The sequence below is a fragment of the Danio rerio genome, chromosome 1 (genome assembly GCF_052040795.2).
Source record: "Danio rerio strain M-AB ecotype USA chromosome 1, GRCz13ab, whole genome shotgun sequence".
Lineage (NCBI taxonomy): Eukaryota > Metazoa > Chordata > Actinopteri > Cypriniformes > Danionidae > Danio > Danio rerio.
In genome coordinates, this window is record NC_141021.1 from 21,736,359 (window position 1) to 21,762,830 (window position 26,472).

General features: G+C 36.3%; 1 protein-coding gene across 2 annotated transcripts in view; it reads right to left on the reverse strand.

Annotated features, from left to right (window-relative positions):
- Positions 1–26,472, reverse strand: part of ndst3 (N-deacetylase/N-sulfotransferase (heparan glucosaminyl) 3) — a 403,362-nt gene that overhangs the window by 120,548 nt on the left and 256,342 nt on the right. The window contains exons 1-2 of one of the 2 annotated variants that reach the window (XM_087237099.1): positions 3,359–3,727; positions 184–1,431 (exon numbers count right to left, since the gene is read on the reverse strand). In XM_087237099.1, coding sequence (XP_087093225.1) covers positions 184–1,167 — 984 coding nt within the window. In that variant the 5' untranslated portion in view covers positions 1,168–1,431; positions 3,359–3,727. Of the gene's footprint in view, positions 1–183; positions 1,432–3,358; positions 3,728–26,472 lie in introns of those variants that run through there. The other variant, XM_087237100.1, reaches the window with a different exon arrangement.

Genomic DNA, 26,472 nt, shown 5'->3' on the forward strand with positions numbered 1-26,472 from the left:
TAGAGCCTGGGTAACTAGTTTTTCTGGGTGATTAGTTGAAACAGATTGGAATTTGTTAACCTGTTTGTACTGCAGAATGCCTCTTGTCATGTGTCATGTCACCAAAATGTGCATTTCATTATTTTTGTACAAGCATTTTTATATGGGAAAATGAACTTATTTTCAAAAATTCACAACGCTTACCTTGACATCATTCACGTTCATTCTTGTGCCTTTCTTGCCCACAAAAATATCATCTATGTCCACCAGGATGTAGCGCTCCAGAGATCGCGAAAGCTTTCTGCCTGTTAAAAACGCGATGGCATCCACCAGTATAAGTCTATGTAACCAGTAGTTCAGCCCGTGCCCAAACAACACGCGCTGCACCCCATCGTAAAGCCCCAAGTCCTGCACAATGGTAGCATGGAGACCCTGTGGGCCTGGGATGATCTGGGCTGCCCCATTCTCCCTGGGCCGAGTTTTAGCCAGTAGAACGGGTTCATACGTGGAGTGGTTGAACTGAAATACAGTCCAATCCTCTCCCGGTAAATGACCTCGGTCCACTTCTGCCCGTGTTATGTAGAGCAAAGGTGAGCGTGGATTCACGCAACAATCTCGAAGTGCAACATTTGTTCTCAGTGTCAGAGGGAAACCTCTCAGCTGCAGAGCAGGCTGGGAGTTTTCACTTGCACGGTGAAAAGCAATGACACCAACGCTGTATTCTGCACAGTATTTATCCAGAAGGTCTCGATTCCATGCGTCCATCCCAACATACTTCAGAAGGTTCTCGTAGATGACCAAGGCATAGCGTCCACGGCCTTTGTGCGTTAGAGGCGGGATGTCACCTTTCCCTGGGGCAATTTCGGCATGGTAACGGAATTGGTTGGATTCTAGAATGGCGATGATGTCCTGTCCAAGCTGAGAATACTGACTTTCCACGAATACCAGCACCACCGGATCCTTGCGTGATGGATCGATTGGTTTAGGCGTCCTTGGCTCTGACTGTCGAAAAGGAAGCGCCCTGAGGTCAGCACAGTCTGGACCAATAGCGCGGTCTGCAAGGTCCAGTTCTTGGGTGGAGCCTGTGTAAAGGTAGTAGGCGGAGATTAACACACTGACCATACAGAAGGTGGCGAGGAGGATGACCAGCCTCCTCAGATTCCTCCGCAGCTTGGTGGCCAGATTCATGGCAAACCGAGCACATGTGTGGGAGTGTGTGTGGGTGGGAGTCTCTGATTGTTTGCTGAGGCGGGCTAAAGCTGTAAATTGGCTTTTTTGGTAATCATACTGCAGTCATGTGACCATCTCAAAAAACTGGTAAATTCGCTTCCAAGACAGGCCACTTATGGAGGTTCGGGTGGAAAAATGTGGCCTACGTCACCAGCTGTTCTGAATCCTTTATCCAACTAGCAACCCTCCATGTCTTGAGATTTTTCCTGATGCCCAAGAAACCTAGAGAGAACACAGATGACAAAAGACAAGCAAATTCTTGTTTTAGTACAACTTCAACCATCTCTGAGGTGTGCCTGTGTGTGTGTGTTTCTCCACAGAAGTGTTCATCAGGGCTGTGTATGGATGCTCTTGAGGGGCAATTCAGCCGTCAGCCTTCAGGTTGTTTTCAATCAACACTTCACCAGCTGTGGCCAACACTTCCCGGGAGGAGTGTGTGATTGGCCGTGTATAAATAGGAAGTTGGAGGCTGAGCCAATAGGAGCCTGAGGGTGGCTCTAAGGGAGAAATTCATCATTTTTCTAATGGGAATAAACTGTGTCACGCATATAGCCTACTGTGTATACACAAGGTAAACTGCACAACCGCATTCTGTCTTCAAAAAGTTGCTTCTGAAGAAAAAGGTATGGCAGTTAAAATGTATGCTTTGTTTTTCATCCAGATTAGGTAGGGATAAATACAATAAGGATTGTTTATAAGAAATTAAATATTGTGGTATGTCTTCTTGACACACATTGACATAAACTAATACATATAGTACATTCAACAAGTGCATGTTCACTCTCTGTTTATGTGTGTGTGATTATGTGCAAGGTGTGATATCAGGCTACGTAATTAAAGGAACATGAATGACACAAGATCGAAATAAGAGATTACAGCAGTGCGCAGGAACATCATAGGGGAATTGAAGAAGGTAGGAATATGCTAGGTTGAAGTGTGGACTAAATATTTACAAATATCTGAAAAACTGAGATTTGGAAAAGAGCATCACTTCCACATCATAACTGAAGAGGGTTATAGACACTCTATATTAAACCACCTGTTTATGTTTATAAGACAGATCTATATAAAATCACATGTTTATTTAAATTTTCGTACTTAACAATTAGTGAGTTTAGTGTAGTCTGCAGGCTGCAACATCTCACTGTATTTGCAGATTTGTGAGAAGAACTGGCACCAACTCCTCACAATTTAAACTTTACATGAATCTGTCAAATCATATTTAGAAATAAATATGTCATCATGAGGTTTGTTTGTGAGTTAGGTTTACATTTATTAATATTAAAGGTACTATGAGATGTCCAAGTATAGGCAACATTGAAGCAACGTGTGCGCGCGAGTGTGCGTGTTTCCCCGCAAGGCGGCGCATTTTTTGAACAGGCAAATTTCGCATCAGAATAAGATTTTTGTTTACATTAATTTAATACTAATAATACCTTAACGAACAGGCTAAATAATACGTGTCTTACATCAGCCCTGCCATGTTTAACAGAAAATATCAACACAAAAATAGGTTAAAAGCCCAATAAAGACAGTTTCCATTTAATCTTAATAATACCACCTGAGGCAGTTTCAACCAAAAACTAAACATGAAAGTTGAATATTTAAAAAAACAAAAACTAATATTTAAAAAGACAAAGTGTGTGAACTTTTAGCTCATAGTTAACTTAGCAAACGCATGCAGCCGACGTCTAAAAACAAACAAGATTGTTTAAAATGTTCTGCACGATGTCCTAGGCTACAGAAGATAAATACATTCCAGAGAGTGTTTTAAATACCCTATTTTTCAATTAAAGACGTTGATATAAGCTAGCCTACAATGGAGACAAACATACACACGCATATATAGTGCGCATTACGCGTGTCCCTAAAAACTAAAGCAGATACCTTTTTCTGTCACGCTTATAACAGTTTTGCTCAATAAGGATTGTTTTAAAATAGAAAACTGTTAAAGACGTACAAAAAACAACAACAACGAGAGCACTATCAAACGCGCAGCATCTCCGGTCCATGACATTCCACCACAGAGCATCTCTAAAATCTCTCTCGCACAAAGACGCTCAGCACCCCTATTCAGCACAAAGTTAGGCTACAACACCAAACGTAACTCAAAATGATAGCACTTTCGCCAGCCGACGAGCTCTCTTACCTTAAGCCGAACCCGAGGCACTGCTGCGCGGGAAGCAATGAGAGCAGAGCCGCCTCTCTCTCTCTCTCTCCGGAACAGCAGCTCCTCACAGCTCTGAACCCGAGAGCCCAATCTCATCTACCGATTCAGAGGCAGCCATCTGGAATGATGCGGGGACCGGTTCCCTATTCTCTCCGCGCCCTCTTCCCCTTCTGCCTTTCTCTCACTGCGACACAGATTAAAGGAGCGCTGGGGGAAAAAGGACTGGAGACAGGAGACGATAGACAGGACTGGAGACAGAAGGTGCGCTCAAACGACCAAGTGAAGAGAATATCCCGAGTGGAGCGCGGAGACATGCGACTCCCCTCCACCGCCAGCCTCAAACTGAATAGAGCCGCTGCTGCCGCGCTCTGCGCCTTAGCTCACATATTAAAAGAGAGCGAGTGAGAGAGAGAGAGAGATGCTGGAGTGATTGGCACTTTATATCTTGGTAGCCAGTAATGTAATCGGATGATAGGTTACGGTGATCAATACTAATACTTTTATTATGACGCCTCATTACTTTTTTAATAAAAAAATGTCCTTATATTATTTAAATTAATATTGTAATGACAAGCAGTGTGTGTGATAATACTTTATATACATTTACGCTACTTTTAAATATAAATTATTTATTTTAACATGAAAAGGTACTTTTAATTTGAATTGTTACCGATACTTTAAAATTATATTGTGTTATTAAAGGGTCTTTAAATGATTTTACTGTATAACATGCCCTATGTAAAAAAATGATAAAAATTAGCAAGTAAATAAGTATGATAATGGACAATTTTGAGATTTTCAGGCCAATGCTTTAATTATTAAATTTTGTTAAATTTATTATTTTGCTAACCCAAGTAAAAAGCAAAACTTTACAAGATGGGTAAACTGTTTCCATTTTATTTATTTATTTTGGTAACAATGTGGGTCACAGAGAAAATGAAGTTCCAGTCATGCACTTTAAAAGTGTCATTCAAATGTAACCCATTACTGCACACATTAAAATGGCTTAAATTGAAGTGCTGTAAAAAATATGGGATTTTATAAAGGTACTTTATGATATGTTGCCATAATGGCAACAACGTCCAATAGTGGATCTAACTTAAAAATTTCTAATTTACAATAAAATTAATTTCCTTATAATTAATAATTTTGTTATTTGAAATTATTTAATTGGTATAGCAGTATTGCTGTATACGCTTTAAAACAGAACTTATAAATGAAGCCCTGCATACTTTCATATTTCCATAATTCAAATGCCATTACCATGTGACCAATCAACATTAAACTACTAGCATTCATCTAAGCAACTGCAATATTGCACATTCCACTATCGGACAGTGTTGATCAATTTACAAAAAACAAATTCGATAAAAACGTTTTTGAATTGAGAATATGTCATTATAACTTAGTGGAGGTGATGTTTCAAATTTTTTTGTGGATCTGACATAATTTGATCCTTTATTTTTATTGCCATATTCATTTGCATTCAGCAATTACCCACAATAAACGCCAGTCTCTCAGAAATCACGCCACAAAAAAATTAAAATAAATAAATAAATAAAATAAATAAACACTTCATGTCATGTAACTTAATCAAATCTAAATGTCATTCAGTGTAAAAAGTGTTCGAAAACCCTTGTTAGGCCTATTTACAACACAAATTATTTATTAACAAATTCATTTCTACAGTGTAGACCCCAAAAACACTAATTTATTATCCTTTTTAAATTTTCATACATCTCACAAAATTTTTTTGAAACATTAAAGCACATTCGATACTTTTGTCATTGATTTTATTAGATCTTTTTTATTCAATTTGATAAGGACACCAACATTGTTTGTCTTGTCAGTTGAATAATGAAGTGCTGCATGCTTAAATGATCATGTGTCCCCCTAGAAATATTTTGTGTTTCTAAAACCTCAAACATCTCATGTTAAACGTGTGATCCATAACATTGATCAGACAAACACTCTGGCCCTCGGTGAACTGGAACAGGAACAGTATATTTTACTCAACAAGCATGATTTTAGATTTAAAAACAACAAAAGCAAAACCCATTTTACTTCAACCCTAACATCCTACATCTAAGCATTTAATTCCACTGGCCTCTGGAAGCACCGTCTGGTTTCCATGAGTAGGATGTTCTGTTCTGCTTTTCGTAAATCAAAACGGTTTGAGGGTTTAACTCAAAATGAAACAGGACAGTGCTGACTACTGCGGAAATGCTACCGGCAGCGTGGACCAAACTGCTCTGCAGAATTACCTACAACTAGGATAAAGAGATTGATGTGACTTTACACATGCATGATGAAGGGAGAGAGGTGCAGTTTAGGTTAATGATTAGGTTGATTTTAAATTTGAGCAGGAGTGGAAACTAATGTACTCACCAACCGCTCAGGAGCTCATTAGAGACATGTTCAAACACGAGTGCACTCAACCATTAAAACACTAAACGTGATTTGATTGGAACAAACCAGCCCTCACAATGAGCATGCAAACATACAGTACACACAATCTCAAAGTAAACACCTCTTAGAGGTTCCTGGTCAAAAACGACCATTTTATCCTTGAAAATCATTTGCTATGCTTTATCATGACTGAATTTTAGATTTAAAGGAATAGTTCACCCAAAAATGAAAATTATCTCCATATTTATTCTAATGCTTTCTCATGTCAATTTATGACTTTTGTTTTAGTGATTAATTCATATTGATTTGTATGATCTCATTCGTACATTTAGTATATGATTTGTTCAACCCCCCCAATAAGTGATAGGGTTAGGGAACAAGAAGTGCTAATTATTTTTATTGCTCAGACAATTTATTGCTAGAGTAAGGAAAGGGGAATTTTTTTATTGCGAGAGAAAGAGAGTTTGTGTTTCTACAGGTGGTGGGTCAAGCACACTTACCTGTGTGAAGCGTATTTCATAAATGCATATTTTTTTATTTTATTTTTTTTATATGGATTGATTATAAAAATGTGTTTGGTGTAAATGTGCAAAAACTGGTGCAAGTGCTGGCTAAAGTGTTGGAGAGTGTGTTTCTACAGCACATTCTGATTACATACCTCTACATTTCTGGATAGTGCCAAATACATCCTAGGAGCTACGTTTTTTTGCAGGCTGCTGTGTACGCTTTTCCAGATCTCAAAGTTCTCTCATTAGTGCGATTTGCACCTGCTGGTCTCACGTAAATCCACCAGAGGCCTCTGTCGACTGACTGACTGACTAACCAACCGACCGATTCCTGCATCTTCTTTCCTTCCCTAAACCCAACCAAAAATGTTTTAAAAAGCACCGATTGACCCACCCACCCCATTCCCTAAACCCAAACACAGTGTTTTAAAAAGCAATCAGAAAAATAAAACAATCAGAAAAAAAGCCCTTGCCTGATTTTTACCACGTTTTCAGATTTTACCACATTCTCACCCTGTTATGTACTTGTTTATTTAATTTTTTTAGCTTTTGTTTTTGTCTTACCTGCTTTCTGGAACCGTTCTTCACCGGACTTGAACCAAGCTATCTCGCCCTACTCTGCTCTGTGTCTTAAGTTCTCCAAAGCATGTGTCAAGCTACAGGACAAAATGATAACAGCGAAAAAGCTGTCCATACGGAGGTGAGCAATCAGCTGGTAATCGAAAAAAAAAAATGTACAGCAATATAGCACCCTGTACTCTTCGTTTTAAAGACAAAATGCAGCCATACATAGTTTTAGCTACATAATTCGTGATCTCCAGAAATGTATTTAGGGCTACGTTTTGAGAATGAGCCTAGATGAGTTTCTACAGGTGGATTGTCAAGCCCACTCACCTGTGTAAAGCACATTCAGAATTAATATTGTTTATGACTTATTTTGAAGTGACTGTTTGAATTAGCCACTTTTTTGATATTATGTACAATAGTTATGTTTCATTGCGAAATTAGGCTGGGGATTTTCTCTCACGCGATTTTAAACCTTTTTGATTTTCTTTCTTATTTTGAGCACAAAAGAAGATAATTAAAAAAATGCTGGTTGCTTGGACCCATTGGCTGTGTCCGAAACCGCCTACTACTCAGTAGTTACTGCATTTTAATTTAAACGTACTACCCAGCCAGTAGAAAAGTATGTTCTATACAGTATAAATGTCAGAAGTATGAATGGAATTCAGACGTACTACATTCGTCATTTTGCCATGGTCACGTGCGTCAGTTGCATCGATTCACTCCCATTCATGAATTCTCTCATGGGGCATTATGGGATGCACAGTTCAGAATCTTGGCGGAAGTAGTAAGTCATGTGGGTACTTCTCGCATACTGATTTACTAATTTTATGAATTCGGACATACTACTCGGTTTGCATCCTGATGTTAGTGTACTATATAGTATGGAAGAATGCGGTTTCAGATGCAGCCCTAGATTTCCATAGTAGGGAAAAAACTATGTAAATCAATGCGTGGCAGCATTTTTCAAAATATCTTCTTTTGTGTTCAAGTTTTAGGTCCGAAACCAAGTTAGATAATCCCCCCTCAGCTATTTTGTGTTCACATTGTCTTTCTTCCTTCTCAAACCCGCTTGCGTCATCAAGCTGCTGTTGTGTGTACAGCTGTTGCGAGGTGACAACAACGAAAGCAAAGCGCTAAAATGGAGACATACACATATCAAAATCATTCTGCTTTAACTGAAACTTTTGGTTTTGTTATCAGAGAGTAACCTGCATCTATCTGCCACAAAAATAGAAAGAAAAAAACATTTAGACCCTCACGCGATGTCTGCAGAAGTCGTTTTTGGTGGAGACAAGTACACATTCTAACTGTTTGCACTTGGTGAGTCCCGCTTGTTGCTAAGGTTGGTGATACAGACATACACAAATGAACGTTATGAAAACTAAAGTTTGTTACAGTTGACGGTTCTCTTCCACTATTTGGTATTATTGCATTCATATCAGAAGTAAACCGTACCCCAAAAACCGCACAAACCGTACCCCAAACCACCAAGCTTGACCTACCGTACTCTGACGTCAAACAAACGACAAAAAGTGCGGACAAAAAGTGCTAGACTGAAAGCATCCTTTACGCAACTGAAAGGTGAGTAAATGATGGGAAAATTTTCATTTTGGGGTGAACTATCTCTTAATTTTATTTATTTATTTATTTTTTTGTTGGTCATTAATCTAAATTTAAGCAGTTTGGTGTTTTTATGAATAAGTTTGTCAAGTGTTTAAGTCATTAGTGTACTTTAATGTTTCACTTGAAAGCTTGTTTTGTTTACTTTTTTATACAGAATTGCACAATTTCACATTTGTGACATTCTCTGTCAAAAATTCATTCATTAATTTATTTCCCTTCGGCATAGTTCCTTATTTATTAGTGATCGCCATAGCGGAATGAACCACCAACTATTCTGGCATAAGTTTTAAACAGCGGATGACTTTACAGCCGCAACTCAGTACTAGGAAACACCCACACACTCTCATTCACACACACTTATACACTACGGTCAAAAATTAATCCAATTCACCTATAGCACATGTCTTTGGACTATGGGGAAAACCGGAGCGAACACAGAGGAAACCTATGCAAACACAGGGAGAACAAGCAAATTCCACAAAGAAAACACCAACTGGTCCAGTTGGGACTCAAACCAGCGACCTTCTTGCTGCAAGGCAACTGTGCTAACTACTGAGGCACTGTGCTTGTCAGTCAAAAAAGACTACAGGAATTACTAATAAATATCCCTTTGGGCAATAATCACCAAAAATGTAATTTTACCTGTTTGCTTTCAAACCTTTTTGTCATTTCAGCTCAGTTTTGTGATCTCATTGAAACCATATGCAGCTCAGTTTTCAGATAAAAAAAAAAAAAAAATTAAATAAGTAATTTTGTAAATATTAAAGCAGGACAAGAGATTCTTTTGGGTGACCTGCAAGTCTGATGAGCTGAAACAGACAGGAGCCAAACAATTACACACACACACACACACACACACACACACACACACACACACACACACACACACACACACACACACACACATGCAAATGCACACACACGCACGCACGCACACACACGCACACACACACACACACACACACACACACACACACACACACACACACACATATACACAGTTCTTAGATACTCTGAAGAGGCAGCATTAGTGTATGGCTCATTTGGGCCAAATGTGATGGTCTGGCAAGCGTTCAGCTCTCCTTCCTCCATCCCTGTCCATTCCTCCTTTCCCTCCTTCCTTTCTGGAGCTAATGGGGCTGAAAGCTTCCAGCAGTCCTCTGCTAAAACATGCGTTTAATTTGATTATTTACTACCTATTGTTTTCTGCCCTATAGAGTCCGAACAGAGTAAAAAAATAGAGAGAGGTGTACGTTTGTGCGAGAGAGGGTGGAATAAGTGTGTGTGAAAAACTGAGGGAGAAACTCTGAATGTGTGTGTGCGTGGATTGTAAGAGGGTAATTGTGTGTGTGATGAGAGTGTATTGTGTGTGTCTGACAGGGGAAGCCCAGCTCGTATTTGTTATTCTAATTGAGGCTCCTCAGTTGTCTATGGATTCATTGTGTCGCACTCAAGTCAAGCGATTTGATTTCAGCCCAAGAAGATCGACACTTTAACTTATAAAAATGCATCCCCCACAGATAAAGAAAATTATGAACTTCCAAAGTCCCCCCTCAAACTTCAACACAGTTAATATTCTTCCATCACTAAAAAAGCTGTGTTTTGTTTTTGTTCTTCTCAAGCTGAATTTTCTGGTGTTCATTGGTAAGACTTTACAATATGGCACACATAGTCAATGTGCATACAGTTGAAACCAGAGGTTAACATAAACTCGAAAAAAAGGAACATAACCACTTTTAAAAAATGTCTAATGGTCATAATAATCATAGTAAATGTTTACTATTTTAGGTCTTTTAGGATTACCTAAATGATCTACATTTGCCAAATGCCAGAATAATGAGAGAATTTTTACTTTTGAGAATTTTTAAAAAAATGTCTAAACAGTCAAAAGTGTACATACATTTCCTTGTTTTTTTTTTAGCTTTGCTTTTAGACTGTATAACTTTGGTCAAATGTTTTGGGTCTCCTTCCACAAGCTTCTCACAATAGTTTAAAGGAACTTTGGCCCATTCCTTTTGACAGAATTGGTGTAACTGAGTCAGATTTGTTGGCTGTCTTGCTCGCACAAGCTTTTTCAACCCTGCCCACAATTTTTCTATAGGACTGAGATCAGGGCTTTGTGATGGCCACTCCAAATCATTCACTCTGTTGTCCTTAAAGCACATTTGAACTAATTTGACAGTATGCATAGGGTCATGTCTGTTCATTGTCTGTTTGGAAGACCTATTTGTGGCCAAGTTTTAATTTCCTGGCTGATGTCTTGAAATTTTGCTTCAGTATATCTACATAATATTCTCTCTTCATGATGCTATCTATGCTGTGAAGTGGACAAGTCCCTGCAACAAAACAGCCCAACAACATGATGCTTTCCATAAGCTTTCCTCTTTGTCCCCCAAATGTAACACTGGTCATTATGGCCAAACAGTTCAATCTTAGTTCCATCAGACGACAAGACATGTCTCCAAACATTAGTCTTTTTCCCAGTGGTGTTTAGCAAATTGTAATCTGACTTTTTTGTTGATTCTAGCTTGTTAATTTTCCCATGTTGTCACATAAGGAAGCAGTGTGCTTGAGGTTTTTCCTCAAATACTAATCTATGGTTGTGCCTCCAATCAACTCAAATGTTGTCAATTAGCCAATCAGAAACTTCCAAAACCTTGACACCATCATCTGAGCTTTTTCAGAGGCATAATAATCTTATTTTATTTAACCTTGACATTTCAGGAAAGTTACAACAAATTCTCAAATATATCTCTCTCTCATTAATCTGCTATTAAGCATAACAGAAACAAATTTGATAATCCTAACTTACCTAAAAGAGAAAAAGTTTAGTCACATTAACGTCTGACTTTTTTTAAAAATGGTTATGTGCCTTTTTAAACAGTGTATGTAATCTTTTGGTTTCAACTGTATATACTAGATATCACATACGTACCCTGAGCATGCATCAATAGCGCCGCCACATTTGTACAGTGCTTCCAGGAAAAAAAGTCATTCAACCGCACTGGTCAAGACTAAAGCCAATGTGAAGATTCTGAGCCCTTATGTATCAACGCTGCGTATCACGCTCACGTTTGAATTTACTAACGATGAAATGAACGTGAGAATGTGCGTTGGTCCACGTCAGTTTCATGCCTGGCGCACGTGTGTTTCTTGTGTGTGTGTGTTTGTTTTATTTCCATTGGCGACTCCTAGAGGCAATTGTGTTAAATTGCTCACTACAAAGTATCTTTGAGCCGTGCAATGGCAGCTGTATGGTATGAGATCACACTGCATGTCTAGCAGGTATATTAGGTTTCCATACCATGCAGTTGACCAGACAAACATTAAAGTGCAACATGCAACGATCGCTGGTTTTCCCTATCTAATCGGATCGATCGACTGCATGCACAATGCTATAAAGGCGCCATCTGAAGACGAATTTGCATACGTGAATCATAAACATTTCCATTCAATAAATGTGCAAATAATAAGTGATGATCAAATGCGCTTAACATAGTACACACACTTACTAATGATTTCTACTTGTGTTCCTCGTGATGAAGAGTAGGCAAAATCTCATATGTAGTGGTGGAAAAAAAAATTAGTTCATCATTCATGTCATGAATTTGACAGTGTCAAAACATGTTGCCATGAACTTTACGAGATATGCCACGGGTGCTCCTGCTGTCCTCCCTCTTTAGCTTTGTTGGCTCGGACGATCAAACGGGCGGAAATCACTCAACTAGCTCATTCCAATGACAAACTTGCAAATAACAGTTTTTCCAGCCTGATCTCACGAGAAAACGTAAGTATTTTACGTTTTGTCAGTTTAGTGGCTAATTCGTACGAATTCGTACGAGTTCAGTCGTACGAAATGGTACGATTTTAAAAAGGAGGCGTGGCACCTGACCCCACCCCTAACCCCAACCGTCATTGGGGGATAAGCAAATCATACTAAATTGTACGAATTAGATCGTACGAATTCATACGAATTAGCCACTAAATGAAAAAGTTACGAATTGCCGTGAGATTGTGTTGGTTTTTCTTCGGTCTACCTCCTATAAGAGCATTTTTCGGCGCATTTTTCACTGCGTACACACATTTACAGCTTTGTGCGTACGCAATGTTTTAGTATGATTTCAACGCAAGTCTTCGTACACGAGGCCCCTGGACTTTAAAGCTGTGTGGTGTAATAACGAGCAAAAAAAAAACAAAACAAAAAACAAAGCACAAAGGCAAAAAATTTGATAGGTAAGATTTAATTTTTTTTAAGTTTTTATATGTTACAAACTTTCGTGCTAAACAAGTGATGTTATTGGTGATAATACAATAGTCTCTTACTGCACTGACCATGGAAAGTAGCACCAACTCGCAGTAGATTCTAGGCTTATGCTAGTTAGGTTGAATAAAATAAGCCAACAATGTAAATGAAATACGACAAAAAGACACTGCAGTGCTAGAAACTTGTATTATCGTCAGCTAAGTGAATGAGTCATTCATAACGGGGATTCATTCACAAACAAACCACTCCCGTTAGAATGAGAAGTGAAAGCGGGAGAGGGGGTGTATTTCAGAACATGGATTTGATGAAATTTAACAGGGAGAGAGGATATTATATTTCCATGCACACAAACACATGCTCTTTGTCGGCAATGCCCATGCGATCACTTATCTATCCATGTAGAAAAGTGCAATAAAAATTATAACTCTCATAATTTATAAAATAAAATAAATTTACATACTGACCACCACTAAAACTCCCGATCGTAGATATGTGTATATACAGTTGAAGTCAGACTAATTAACCCCCCTTTTAATTTTTATGAAAATGTTTAAAATATTCCACAAATTATGTTTAACAGAGCTAGAATAAAAGTAGTTTTTAAGGTCAAATATTATAAGAAATTTTTTTTTTATCTCTGTTAAACAGAAATTGAGGAAAAAAATAAACAGGGGGGCTAATAATTCAGGGAGCCTAATAATTCAGACTTCAACTGTATGTGTATATATCTATGGCTCCTGCTGGCCAGACCTCCACTACACCTTTGTACCACATTCATTTCAAAGGAGCGCTGCCCTGTACTAAAATGGAGGCTCAATTGACACATTTCTTCCAATAAAGACCAATAGTGTAGGCGACATCTAATGTATTTATTTATGGTTAATGTGCAATGTATGCATTTAAACATACTGTACAGTGAGTCAGAATTATAAGCCCTCATGTTTAATTCAAAATTTGTAATAATTTTCCTATGTTCTGTTTAATGGATAGAAGATTTCTTCCAACACATTGCTAGTTGTAATACTTAACTAATTTCTAATAACTGATTACTTTTATCTTTGCTTAAGTGGATTAATAATATTCACTTTAAAAAAATTCTTTTTTTTTTTACTGTATCTTATTCCAGCCAAAATAAAACATAAGTATTTCTCTAGAAAAAAAAAAAAAATAAATAAATAAATATATATATATATATATATATATATATATATATATATATACATTGTCGGAAATACTGTAAAACTTGCTCCACTAAATATCTCTGGAGAAATGTTTAAAAAAGAATAAATACTGTATTTCACAGGAGGGCAAATAATTTTGCCCTTAACTGCACATGTAAACAATGAATTTATTAGTCAGGTTCTTGTGTTTGTGTCATGTGATTTCCTAATAGGTGCGTTCGACATCATGCAGCGCTGTGCAGATCGATCGAAATCTGTCTTAAAGCGGTGCATGCTGGTTAGAATTTTTGTCCGGATTGATGCTGCTAAGTCCTGAATGCTAATCCCTGTTAATTTTGATCTAATCCGTGTCCTGAAACACACCTCCTCTCCTGCTTTCACTTCACTTACTGACGGAGGGAGCAATTCGTTTGTGAATGAATCTCCATTATGAATGACTCCTTAACTAGCCGACAATAATACAAGCTTCTGGCACCACAGCGTCTCATATGCATATCTCGTCATGTTTCTTTTGCATTGTTTGCTATTTTTATTCAACAAAACTAGCATAAGTCGAGTGTTAAGTGCGAGTTGGTACTACTTTGCATTATGGTGAATGCAGTAAGTGACTGTATTATCATCAATAACGTGACCTGTTTAGCACAGGTTCATATTATATAAAAAACGTAAAAAACTAAATCTTACCTATGAAATGTTTTGCCTTTGTGCTTAGTTTTCTGTGTTTGCTCGTTACTACACCTGTACACAGCGCTAAAGCCCAGCATCTTCACATAATAACACTATCTTGACAAGTGCGATTGAATGACACTTGTCCTGGGAGCACTGTACAAATATGGCGGTGCTATTGACGCATGCTCAGGGTCTCTACGCGCTATCTAGTGTATATATCTATGAAGAGCGACTGCTAGAACTGCGATGACGACACCAATATTACACGATTGGCTGGATTCACCGCATGACAACAACCACGTGTGTTTTGGCTTTATTATTGGACAACTTCTGATTAAAAAGTTTCAAAACAAACAATTCTTATTTTACACTCTCTCCATCTTGTACACATCATGCTTATTAAAAGACTACAAATATTTCACTGCAGTAATCATCTTTTGTTATATAATTTGTTTTTAAAGGCTAGCTTGTTTGCACAGGTTTATTTTCAACCTTTTTTATACAGGCCAATTACTGCATTCAGCTCCATGAACGATTTAAATGATATATTTTAGTGAATAACTCAAATAAGTCTTACAGACTTGAAAGAAAATAATTATCATCATTGATCCTGCCACCCTAAAGGTTTCTTAACAAATTAAGTTGAACTATTTTATTAAATAATTATAAAATTATTTATATTATTGTAAATAATACATTTATTCCTGTCAGGCCGTTAATACACAAGTTTTAAAATTGACATTGATGTACCTGTTCTTTCTGGGAACTTCTACTTAAAGTGTAGCCCTATTATTTTAGGAATAAGCCATAAAAAAATCATTAAGTAAACTGAACCTAAACACAGATGCACTTTTTTGCATCTGAACTCATCAGCTGGTAATTAATTACCACTTTGACATAACCATACTGGGAGTAACAAAATAAGTTGGTGACTCTTTAAATTAATGTTAATTTATAAAGATTAGTTAATTATTTGTTAATAATTTTTTATTTATTTTTTTTACAGCATTTTAAATAATTTCTATCCTTTTGAAATCTTCATGCTGTTTCTTGGTGCATCAACTAATGTAGTAAATGTTGAACCAAGCATCATGCTGTAATTTGTGTTCAATCGTTGTTAGTTCATGTTAATTAATATAACATAACCAGTGTTAACAAATGTTTTTGTAAAGTATTACAGATAATTAAAAAAAACAAATAAATAAAAATACAACCCATCTAAACCAGCTCCAATCCAGCATTAAACAGTGTAAACCAGCATGGAAATTTATGGTGCTTTTAAAAGGTAACTTTTTCTGTAATATTTCTCTTGCCTTCCATAAAGGTGTATTTTGGTCATGTGATGAGGGAGGTGGTCCTTATACAGAGCTGTTTCACTGTGTATTCAATTGTATTTAAAACAAAAAAAATTGTTTTTAAAGAATATATCACTTATTTTTTTAGTTAGTTAATTTTTTTTAGTTTATTGTTATCAAACTATTTTAAAATAATGTCATGCAAATGTTTACTATTTACAACAGATATTTATATTTAAAAAATTGAAAATGAAATGTGTGGAGTTTGCATGTTCTCCCCATGTTGGTGAAGGTTTCCTCTGGGTGCTCCGGTTTCCCCTACATTATAAAAAAATTGTTCTATAGTTGCATTCAATAAGCTAAATTGGCTGTAGTGTATGTGTGTGGAGGGTGTCTGGATGTTTCCCAGTGTTGGGGTGCAGTGGAAAGGCATCCACTGCGTAAAACATATGCTGGATTAGTTGGCGGTTTATTCCACTGTGGCGACCCCGGACTAATAAACGAGAGAATAAATGAATATTTCCCCCCTTAGAAACCTTAATTCAGAGTCAATTTTATTTTTACCCAAAACAAAAGTGTCAAACTTCAGTCTCACTTTTTATGATAACAAGAATTGTATCGTTTATTTCTGAAACACACACACACACTCATACATACACACACACACACTCAGTCAAGCACGTCGCCACTGTGTGATCTAGCTTTCAAGGCTTCAAAACCCCCTGCTTGCTGTCAGGATATTGCTGTTGATTCATGTCTTTCTTCCTCTTTTACACCATCAAAAAATACACACATACACACACACACACACACACATACATACCGAGTCCTCTGAATGAAGGCTTAACACTGTATGCTGTAATTGAGGCCATGAGATATAGAGCTCTTACCAACACAGAGATAAATGCGCTGTCATCCCGTACCTGCGCTGTGATTGGTGAAGAGATAACATCACGATGACAGCCAACAACTATACTTCAAGAGGCCTGTCAGCAGACACGCATCATTTTCCATCAGCAAATCAGCCAGGCTTATCTGGGTAACGTTCTCTTAACGTTTGTGAGCGCTCATCAGGCAGCCTCGACAAGCTCTTTAAAAGAGGCTTTGAAAGAAGAAGATTGACTTTGGTAAAGGATAAAACTCATCTTTGTTGTTTGTGGAAAGTTTAGAAGAGTTATGGACAATAAAGTTGAAATCTTTCTGATGGCCAAATTTGAATCCCATTTTAACATGTGGAGGCGAACAAGCTTAGTAGGTGTATTTCTTATAGAGTGTAAATGTAGTATTTTCAAAATATGTGGGCAGAAAACTTCTCATATACTGCACATAATGTAATACATAATCAATGGGGAAAAAAACTGTATGTTGCACATTCAATTTTCAAATAAGTTCAAAAACTTAATTTTTTCTTGATTGTTTCTGTATTTTGTTTTGTATTGAAATAAGTAGTTTGTACTGAGTTGTAGAGTAACATTGTAAACAGTAAATAGTAAAAAGGGAAGATCCTGATTTAAATCAAATGAAATGACAGTGAAATAAATCAGATGTCAGTTTATTGAATTTTGCATTCTAATTCATATTTTGATATTGTTCTTTCACTATCTTTTTGCTTTTATTTATATATTTAAGACATTGCACATCAATGTTTTTATGTTGTGTTTTATGTCAAATTGAAAATTTGTTTAATAAATATTAGTAATTTTTCTTTAGCTTTTGCTTGCTATACATTTATGTACAGTTGAAGTCAGAATTATTAGCCCCCCTGTTTATTTTGTCCCTCGATTTCTTTTTAATGGAGAGAAGATTATTTCACCACATTTCTAAACATAATAGTTTTAATAATTCATTTCTAATAACTATTTTCTCTTTGCCATGATGACAGTAAATAATATTTTACTAGATATTTTTCAAGACACTTCTATACAGCTTAAAGTGACATTTGAAGTGATATCATTCATTTTCTTGTCGGCTTAGTCCCTTTATTAATCCGGGGTCGCCACACCAGAATGAACCGCCTACTCCAGCAAGTTTTTACGCAGCGGATGCCCTTCCAGCCACAACCCATCTCTGGGAAACATCCACACACACAATCACACACACAAAAACACTCATACACTATGGACAATTTAGCCTACCCAGTTCACCTGTGCCGCATGTCTTTGGACTGTGGGGGAAACCGGAGCACCCGGAGGAAACCCACGCGAAGGCAGGGAGAACATGCAAACTCCACACAGAAACGCAACTGAGCCGAGGTTCGAACCAGCGACCCAGCGACTCTTGCTGTGAGGCGACAGCACAACCTACTGCGCCACTGCCCCGCCACATTTTAAGGCTTAACTAGGTTAATTAGGTTAACTAGGCAGGTTAGGGTAATTAGGCAAGTTATTGTATAACGATGGTTTGTTCTGTAGACTATTGAAAAAAATGTGCTTAAAGAGGCTAATAATTTAGTCCATAAAATGGTTGATAAAAATTTTAAATCTGCTTTTATTCTTGCAAAAATAAAACAAATATGTCTTTCTCTAGAAGAAAAAAAATATTATCAGACATACTGTGAAAATTTCCTTGCTCTATTAAACATTATTTGGGAAATATTTAATATTTGATATTTCTAATATATATAAATAAACAGCATTTTCTCAGCGTAAGTTTCAAATTACAACTGAACAAACAGAACTACAAAACACGAAAACTACAACTGCAACACAGAAATACTAGGAAATCTGTGTAGATTGATGGGCGTTCAGCCTTATAATCTTAAAATGTTAGCAAAAATTACCTGTTTTATCATCACTGTAGAAATTACGCTAGAGAATCGTTGAAATACTAGCTCTAAAATAATGTGTGCGAAGTAGCAATAGTTTCTGCTTTTCTGACATTAGCTGCAGATCTGAATGAGCTGTGGAAGAAAATCCTCATACAAAAGGATTATTGACACTTTCCTTGTTTGATTTTCTTTTTTATATACACGATTTTGCCATTGAACTGTTATAACACAATATCACACTCGTAACAGTGCGATATGGCTGTATATCGGCATATACAGGCATATGGCCTCGAGCCAACACACGCAACCCACCTGTGCCGTTATACAGCCATATATATATATATATATATATATATATATATATATATATATATATATATATATATATATATATATATATATTTAGTTATTTATTTATTTATTCATTTTTGTGTGTGTGTGTGTGTGTGTGTGTTTGCTAATTTAAGAAGTATTTATAGGCAAGATTGTTTAACTAAGCTAAACAGAACAAAAGGCAACCAAAAATTTTGGGGGGCATTAAAAATTTAATTAATATATTTTTGTAATATAAATATTAATTTGCTTTTGTTGTTTATTTTTTAATGATTTTTTTTTGTTATTTCTGTCAATTATTTATTCTAATATAAATAAGTACCATTAATAAAAAATAAATAAATAAAATAATACATTGTTTTTGCAGTTGAATGGGCCACCCAAGCCACTGGCATTAAAGAGAAGAATTCAAACAGACAGCTTTATTATACAGGTATTTCTGGAAACATTATTTTTGCAGTTCTGTTAAGCACAGCAGAAATTATTCACTGCAGTTTTAAGTTTCATTGCTAATGCACCCAGACATCTTAAAGAACTAAAGCTACGCATGCAGAGCATGAACTGGTTATGACTGAGACTAACAGAGCATGATTTTCCCCAGTATTAGCCATCATGGAAAACGTCAAACTAATGCAAATGAAACACAGAATTATGTATAGCATGTCTGAATTGATTAGCTATTTTTAACTGGTCTGGAAGGTTTCTATACTTCAGCTCAGTTTAATTGGAAGAGAAGGTTATATTAAACTTCACCATAGGTAATCTTAGTCAGTATCAGGCTTGTAGAAACAGGACTTGTAGTAAAGTCGTGAGCTGTGAAGGTTTGCATCAGTGGAAAAAGAACTGAAATATTATGTTCAGAATCTAGAGTAGAAGTAAAAGGGCTTCCTCCAGACATCTCAAATAAATACATTTTTTATTTTTTTATTTTGATAAACTGGCTTGGAAGAACATGTATTTCCATTTCAGTTTCGGCATCAATCATGGTGCATTTTGTACTTTCTGTTTCTGTTAGTCATACAGGAAGTCACTTGAAGTTATAGTTCTCCAAAAATGTTTAATTCTGCCATTTTCTCACAACTGACTTTTTTTTTTTTTTTTTTCATTTTCACACAAAAAATTTTTTTTAGAAGAATGCTGGAACCTGGTAGTCATTAGCCCCTTTCACACATGCAGACCTTTCCGGAAAATTACTGGCAATTTTTCAGAAAGGGATCATTTGTGAGCAGGCCCTTTTTGAAAATACCAGTAAATTTGTTCCGGCAATTTTCCGGGAAGAGAAGTTGTAACATTACAGGTAATTAGTCCGAATGCTGAGCCGTGTGAATGCAGAAGAAAAATTACCAGAAAGAGCACATTCACGATGAGAACGTGCTGACGTGAGACATGTACTCCAGCCAATCAGAACACTCAGATGCATTCACATCCGTGATGTTTCTGAAAATAAAAACTTTCAAAAAAAATTTTCAGACACATTTAGCTGCTAGTAGTTAGCCAGAGAATGTTTCCAAGTTCGTTCTTAATGGCAACTGTGGAAAACTATTGATGAAATGCTTTTCAGTTGCTTGACGTGTGTGTAAGTGAAGCAGCCGTTGAGTGCAAGCACACACACATATTATGTACCATTAACCATCAACAAAAGGCCGACCCCTTCTATGTTTACAGAAACAAGTGGAGCTGTTTAGAGCTCATTTCTGGTTAATGATGTCAGAATTTACCGGTATTTTGGAATGGATGTGTGAACGGACTTTTCTCGAAAAATTCCGGAACGTTCTTGCCTATGTGAACAGAGCTTGTTTGGACTTACCGGTAAAGAAATTCCGGTAATTTTCCGGATATTTACCAATATCGCTGTGTGAAAGGGGCTATTGATTCCCATCGCATTTGTCTGTCCTAATATGGCTGCATGTGAATGGTTCTTTTGGTTTTTTTAAATATCTTGTTTTTTGGTTAAACAAAAAGAAAAGAAAAAAAAAAGAAAAAAGCAAAGCAGAATTTCCTTTTTTTTGGTTAACTATCCCTTTAAGATATTTGTCACAATTACACCAGTATTGACAGATTCCAGAACAGCTCCAGTTCAATCATAATTATCTCCCAAGCCAATCAGCACCACTGCAAATGTATTTGAAATTCCTGTAAAGTTGCTGGATGTTATTTACTTTTTTGTTCAATTGTTTGTTTGTTTTGAAACAGAATTAGCAAGCGTCTTGACATTTGAAATATTGTTTATTTAAAATATTATTTAGACATTATTTATTTTGATTTATTTAACTATTTTGTTATTTCTGGTCTGTTTTATTAATAATATTTTGTATTGGTAATACATTTGTGCAGCATCCATGCATCCATATAAACATTCTGAATACATTTAAGTTTTCTGTTAACAGCAGGAATATGAAAACTTCTATATAAAGTTTTATATATATATATATATATATATATATATATATATATATATATATATATATATATATATATATATATATATATATATATATATATATATATATATATATATATATATATATATATACAGTAATAAACTGTTTTGTATAAACCAGGCTGAATACAGGTTAAATTCAGAATACAGTTTGAAACAATCTTCAAGTCGATCTTCAAGACAAGTTGAGCTTTATTGTCACGAAAATGAAACGAACTGTTGTGCCTTTACACATAAGACACTCTATACAAGTGCTTTTTACTTTACCATATATGGAACAAATTTTACATATTGTTAAACCAAAAATTTGAGCCTTAATTAATATTGTAATTTAAATACTGACTCAAATTGATAAAGTGCAGCAAAAGAAACATTTTAGGATGTTTTGTGAATGTTTTCTTTCTATTATGCTGAACAAAAACAGTTGCTGAAAAATTTAAATACTGTTTAAAAACTTTTTAAAAAACTGGTTTGCCTGTAGTGTCTCGCCTTAAGATGTTTTTTTAAAGAACTTTGGTTATTTAAATAACCAATGAATATGTTTTAAAAATGTACTAAATGCAGAAAACCAAACCAGAAAGAAAGAGTTTGTGAAAGCTGAACTGCCTGCTTACAGGGTGCTTGTAATCCATCATATTGTACCTCTTATTTTATAAACCTGTCTTCAGGCCAGAGCATATAGGCACACACACACATAAATATTCAGTTGATCAATGTCTAAATGACTCCTGAAATGACTTTTTGTATTGATCAGTTTCAGTCTAACTGAATCAAAGTAACCACAATTGTGCATATCCACCTAGCTAGTAGCAGATGAGAATGAGCTAAGCACATTACAGTGACCTTGTGTCACTTGAAAAAAAAAAACCTTATTAGTAAAGAACATTTCTTTAATTATTATGTATTTCAAAATGTGCATCACAATTTCAGTCACACATTTTAATGTTGAACTACAAGTTGCATCACAAAAGCAAAACGATTCCTTTCAGACTATTTTCAGTTGGTTAGGATTTGAGGAGTTTTTGCAGCTTTGTCATAGTGACAAATTAAGCTTGCACAGAAATTACACTTATGCGCATAGCCTATTTTTAAGGGAGTTTATAACCTTTATTTTATAGGACAGTGCACTCTCTGACAAAAGTCTTGTTGTCGATCCCAGTTGTAAGAGCAACAAATAATAACTTGACTTCTTGCTGATCATTAGGAAAAGTCAGCCTGATCTCACGAGAAAACGTAAGTATTTTACGTTTTGGCAGTTTAGTGGCTAATTCGTACGAATTCGTACGAGTTTAGACGTAAGAAAATTTACGATTTTAAAAAGGAGGCGTGGCACCTAACACCACTCCTAAACCCAACCGTCAGTGGGGTATACGCAAATCGTACTAAAAAGTACAAATTAGATCGTACGAATTTGTACGAATTAGCCACTAAATGAAAAAGTTACGAATTGCCGTGAGATTTTGTTGGAAAAGTGGCAGAAGGTAGATTTCTCCAGTGAATCATCTGTTGAACTGCATCCCAATCATCACAAATATTGCAGAAGACCTATTGGAACTCACATAGACCAAAGATTCTTACAGAAATCAGTCAAGTTTGGTTGAGGAAAAATCATGGTTTGGGGTTACATTCAGTATGGGGCATGAGAGGGATCTGCAAATGGGATCTGAATGCCAACATCAACAGCCTGAGGTATCAAGACATTTGTGCTGCCCATTACATTACAAACCACAGTAGTGGATAAATTCTTCAGCAGGATAGAGCTTCGGCTAATACTTTAGCCTCCATATTAAAGTTCAAGATAGCAAAGAAGGACAAGGTGCTCCAGGATTGGCCAGCCCAGTCACCAGACATGAACATTATTGAGCATGTCTGGGGTAAGATGAAGGAGAAGGTATTGAAGATGAATGCAAAGTATCTGAGAGTCCTGCAAGAACACTTTCTTTGCCATTCGAGATGACTTTATTAATAAGTTCTTTGAGTCATTGCAGAGATGTATGAATGCAGTTGTCCATGCTCATGGAAGTCATACACAATATCTATTCTTTTTCCACTTCAACATGAAGTGGAAAAATTCTATCCTGTACATTATTTCTGTAAAGTGACAAGACTTTTTTCTAAGCAAAGTCAGACCTAACAGACCTAACTCCTAATTAAATAACAAAAAATCAAGAAATTATCATATTTTATATTTGTGAAACTAGCGTAATCTAGAGGCCTTTGCCTTTCTTATGAGCCACTTCTAATACCAAATGATCAACTAGAAGTAAAGTTATTATGTTGTTCCCAAAACTTTGATAGACGACAAGACTTTTATCAGGTAGTGTATAGTGGAAACAGGAAAGTGTGGAAAGCAGAGACAGGAGTAGGACCTTGAGCCGGGATTCAAACTGGAGTAGCCATAAGCACCTTGGTGCTTTGTCGACACATTAACCACCAGGCTATTGGCGCAGACAGGACAATTATTTGTAGTTCTATTATGCGATGAGACCAATATTTATAAACGAGAAAAACTGTGCTTAAAACAAAACTGTAAAACGAGAAAACTAGAATGAATGACTGAATTGGTAAAAAAAAAAAAAAAAAAACCTGTGTGTGTATGCAGTACCTTGTATTCCTTACATTGTACAAATGTTTCCACACGTATAGTAATACAAATAAATGTTGACCTTGAGGGCCCATTTTTTGCTGCTTCGCATTAATCTCTCATCAGCAGTTGCTTCAACAGTCTCATTTTACTTCATCATTTGTCAGCCTTAATATACTTTATACTACCATGACAATAAGTTTTGACTTTAACTCATATATGAACATGATTGTTGCAGGGGTTCAGTATGATGTAATGAAAATGACAAGCCCTTCGTTCAACACACAGTCACAGGGCTCTATTATACACCCGACGCAATAAGGTGGAAGATGGGTTTTGCACGATTTTTTGCTATGTTTAGACCAGCCCAACCCTAATTTTTATGTTTTCCACCACTTTGTTTATATAGCAAATCCATTTGCGCCATTTTGTGAACTAATATGTGTGCCGGTCTATAAAGGAGGTGTGTTAAGGCACATTGTTGGCGCATTGCTACTTTGAGACACTGAATAAGATTGCATCATCGACCAAGTAAAAATAGGTCTTAATTCCAGCACAGAGCACGTTAGTTATGCCCCTATGCAGGTTCAAATGCTTAATACACGCAGAATGTACAGCAATACACAAATATCTTTACATATGAAAAAAGGGAGTAAAATGTTACAAAAAATATTTACTACAGAGATATAAAAACCACTAGCTTTATGCCTTCTTCATGTTTGGGCTTTTTTTAGTTCATTCATGACAATTTGCAGTTGTATAATGTTATTATTATTAGCGCTATTATTTATTATATGCATATTCATATTTGTTTAGATTTGTCTACTTGTCGGGTTTTGTAGACATATGCATCACCATATGGGGCATAAAAATACGATGTGTGTTTGGATATAACTCAGTTTCATGACCACACTTCATTATTATTGTTTATTTATTTGTTTGCTGGAAAATAGAGCGAATTTTAGGAATAGATTTAAAACAAATCTTTGTGCTTAACAAACTAAATTAAATATTTAGGCTAATAGATGTCTTCAGGGGAGTGAGTTTCCACTGCTTCCTTACTACACATAAGGAGTAAAGTAAAAAATAAAAGTAAAGTAAAGAGAACGAGATTAGGCCGGATAGAGGAGGCTCATTCTTTATCCTCAGGCAGATGGTCTGTTTAACTGTTTTATCGCTAGTGAAGCGTTCATTTTTTCCATTCAGTTTTTCTACTTACAAATCCGTCATGTAAATAGGAAATGTGCCATGGCGCGACACAACTGACTCTTAAAGGGAATGGCAGATGGGACACTGATTAGTTTAATGCACGTTATCCTCAAAACATACCCATAACTTATTAAAAGGATAAGCAAAACCCTGTTACACCATGCGCAAAGCGTAGTTTTCTGTCCTTAAAATAGCAAATGTGGATTTGGACATGCCCTTACACTTTTGCAACATGCACTTTAGACTTTAGATTGTTATAATAGAGCCGAATAAGTTTAAGTTATTTAAATTTTGCTAATTTACATTGATTTTAAACAGTATTGAGTCAAGTAATTCAATTACTTTTGGAGTAATTAAGTTAATTTTCAGACAAAGCAATTAAACATTTAATTAAAAAAAAAAACAATTTTAATGATGAAATTGGTAATTAGTAATAAGTTACGTTTATTGAAGTATAACTTACTCAACACTGATTCTCCTGTTTATGCAATTCAGTAGGAATTCAGCGGATTATTTTGAGCTTGAAGCGTTGAGTGCAGCTTTTTTCTTAAATAAAGTCACGATAACAAAGTTAAAGGTGGTGGCCGAGGCTGTCGATAATAACAGAGTGGTTTCTCCAGGCAACATCAGGGCCTTATTCATTATTCGACACCCAAAGCAAAGCTTCAGCGCTGGAGGAGGAGGAGAAGTGCTCATCTTCCCTCAGCCTACACACTTCTGCCCCACTGATAGACACATCCAGAGAGAGAAATGGCTCCAGCGGAAAAGGTTAAATGAAAGAGATGAGACAAAGGGAGGCAAAAATGAGAGACAGACGAAAAGAAAGCGGGTGAGAGAGATGTAGAGAGGAGTGAGAGATAGGGATCGATGGACTCTAGTAATTACATGGTGATTTATGAGTGAGAGGTGCACTAGATCGTCTTTAATTTCACACCGTAACTCAAGTTTTTTTTTTTTTTTTCTCATGACTGAGCAAGGTCAGTGTGTGCCTGTGCATGTGTGTGTGTGTGTGTGTGTGTCTGTCCAGGGGCAGATCATTTACACACTCCCTACTTCTGCTGAGTAGCTTCCCTGTCACTGAGATATGATCATTCTGGACACGTTTTTCACTGCCAATACAAGTCATCTCTCTTTCTCTCTCTTCCCAACTCCCTCCCCACATTGTCTCTCCTGTTTTACTTCTCTTTTTTCTGCTCCATCTTTCTCCCTCTCTCTCTCTCCATCTCTCTGGCCAAACCACTTTAGT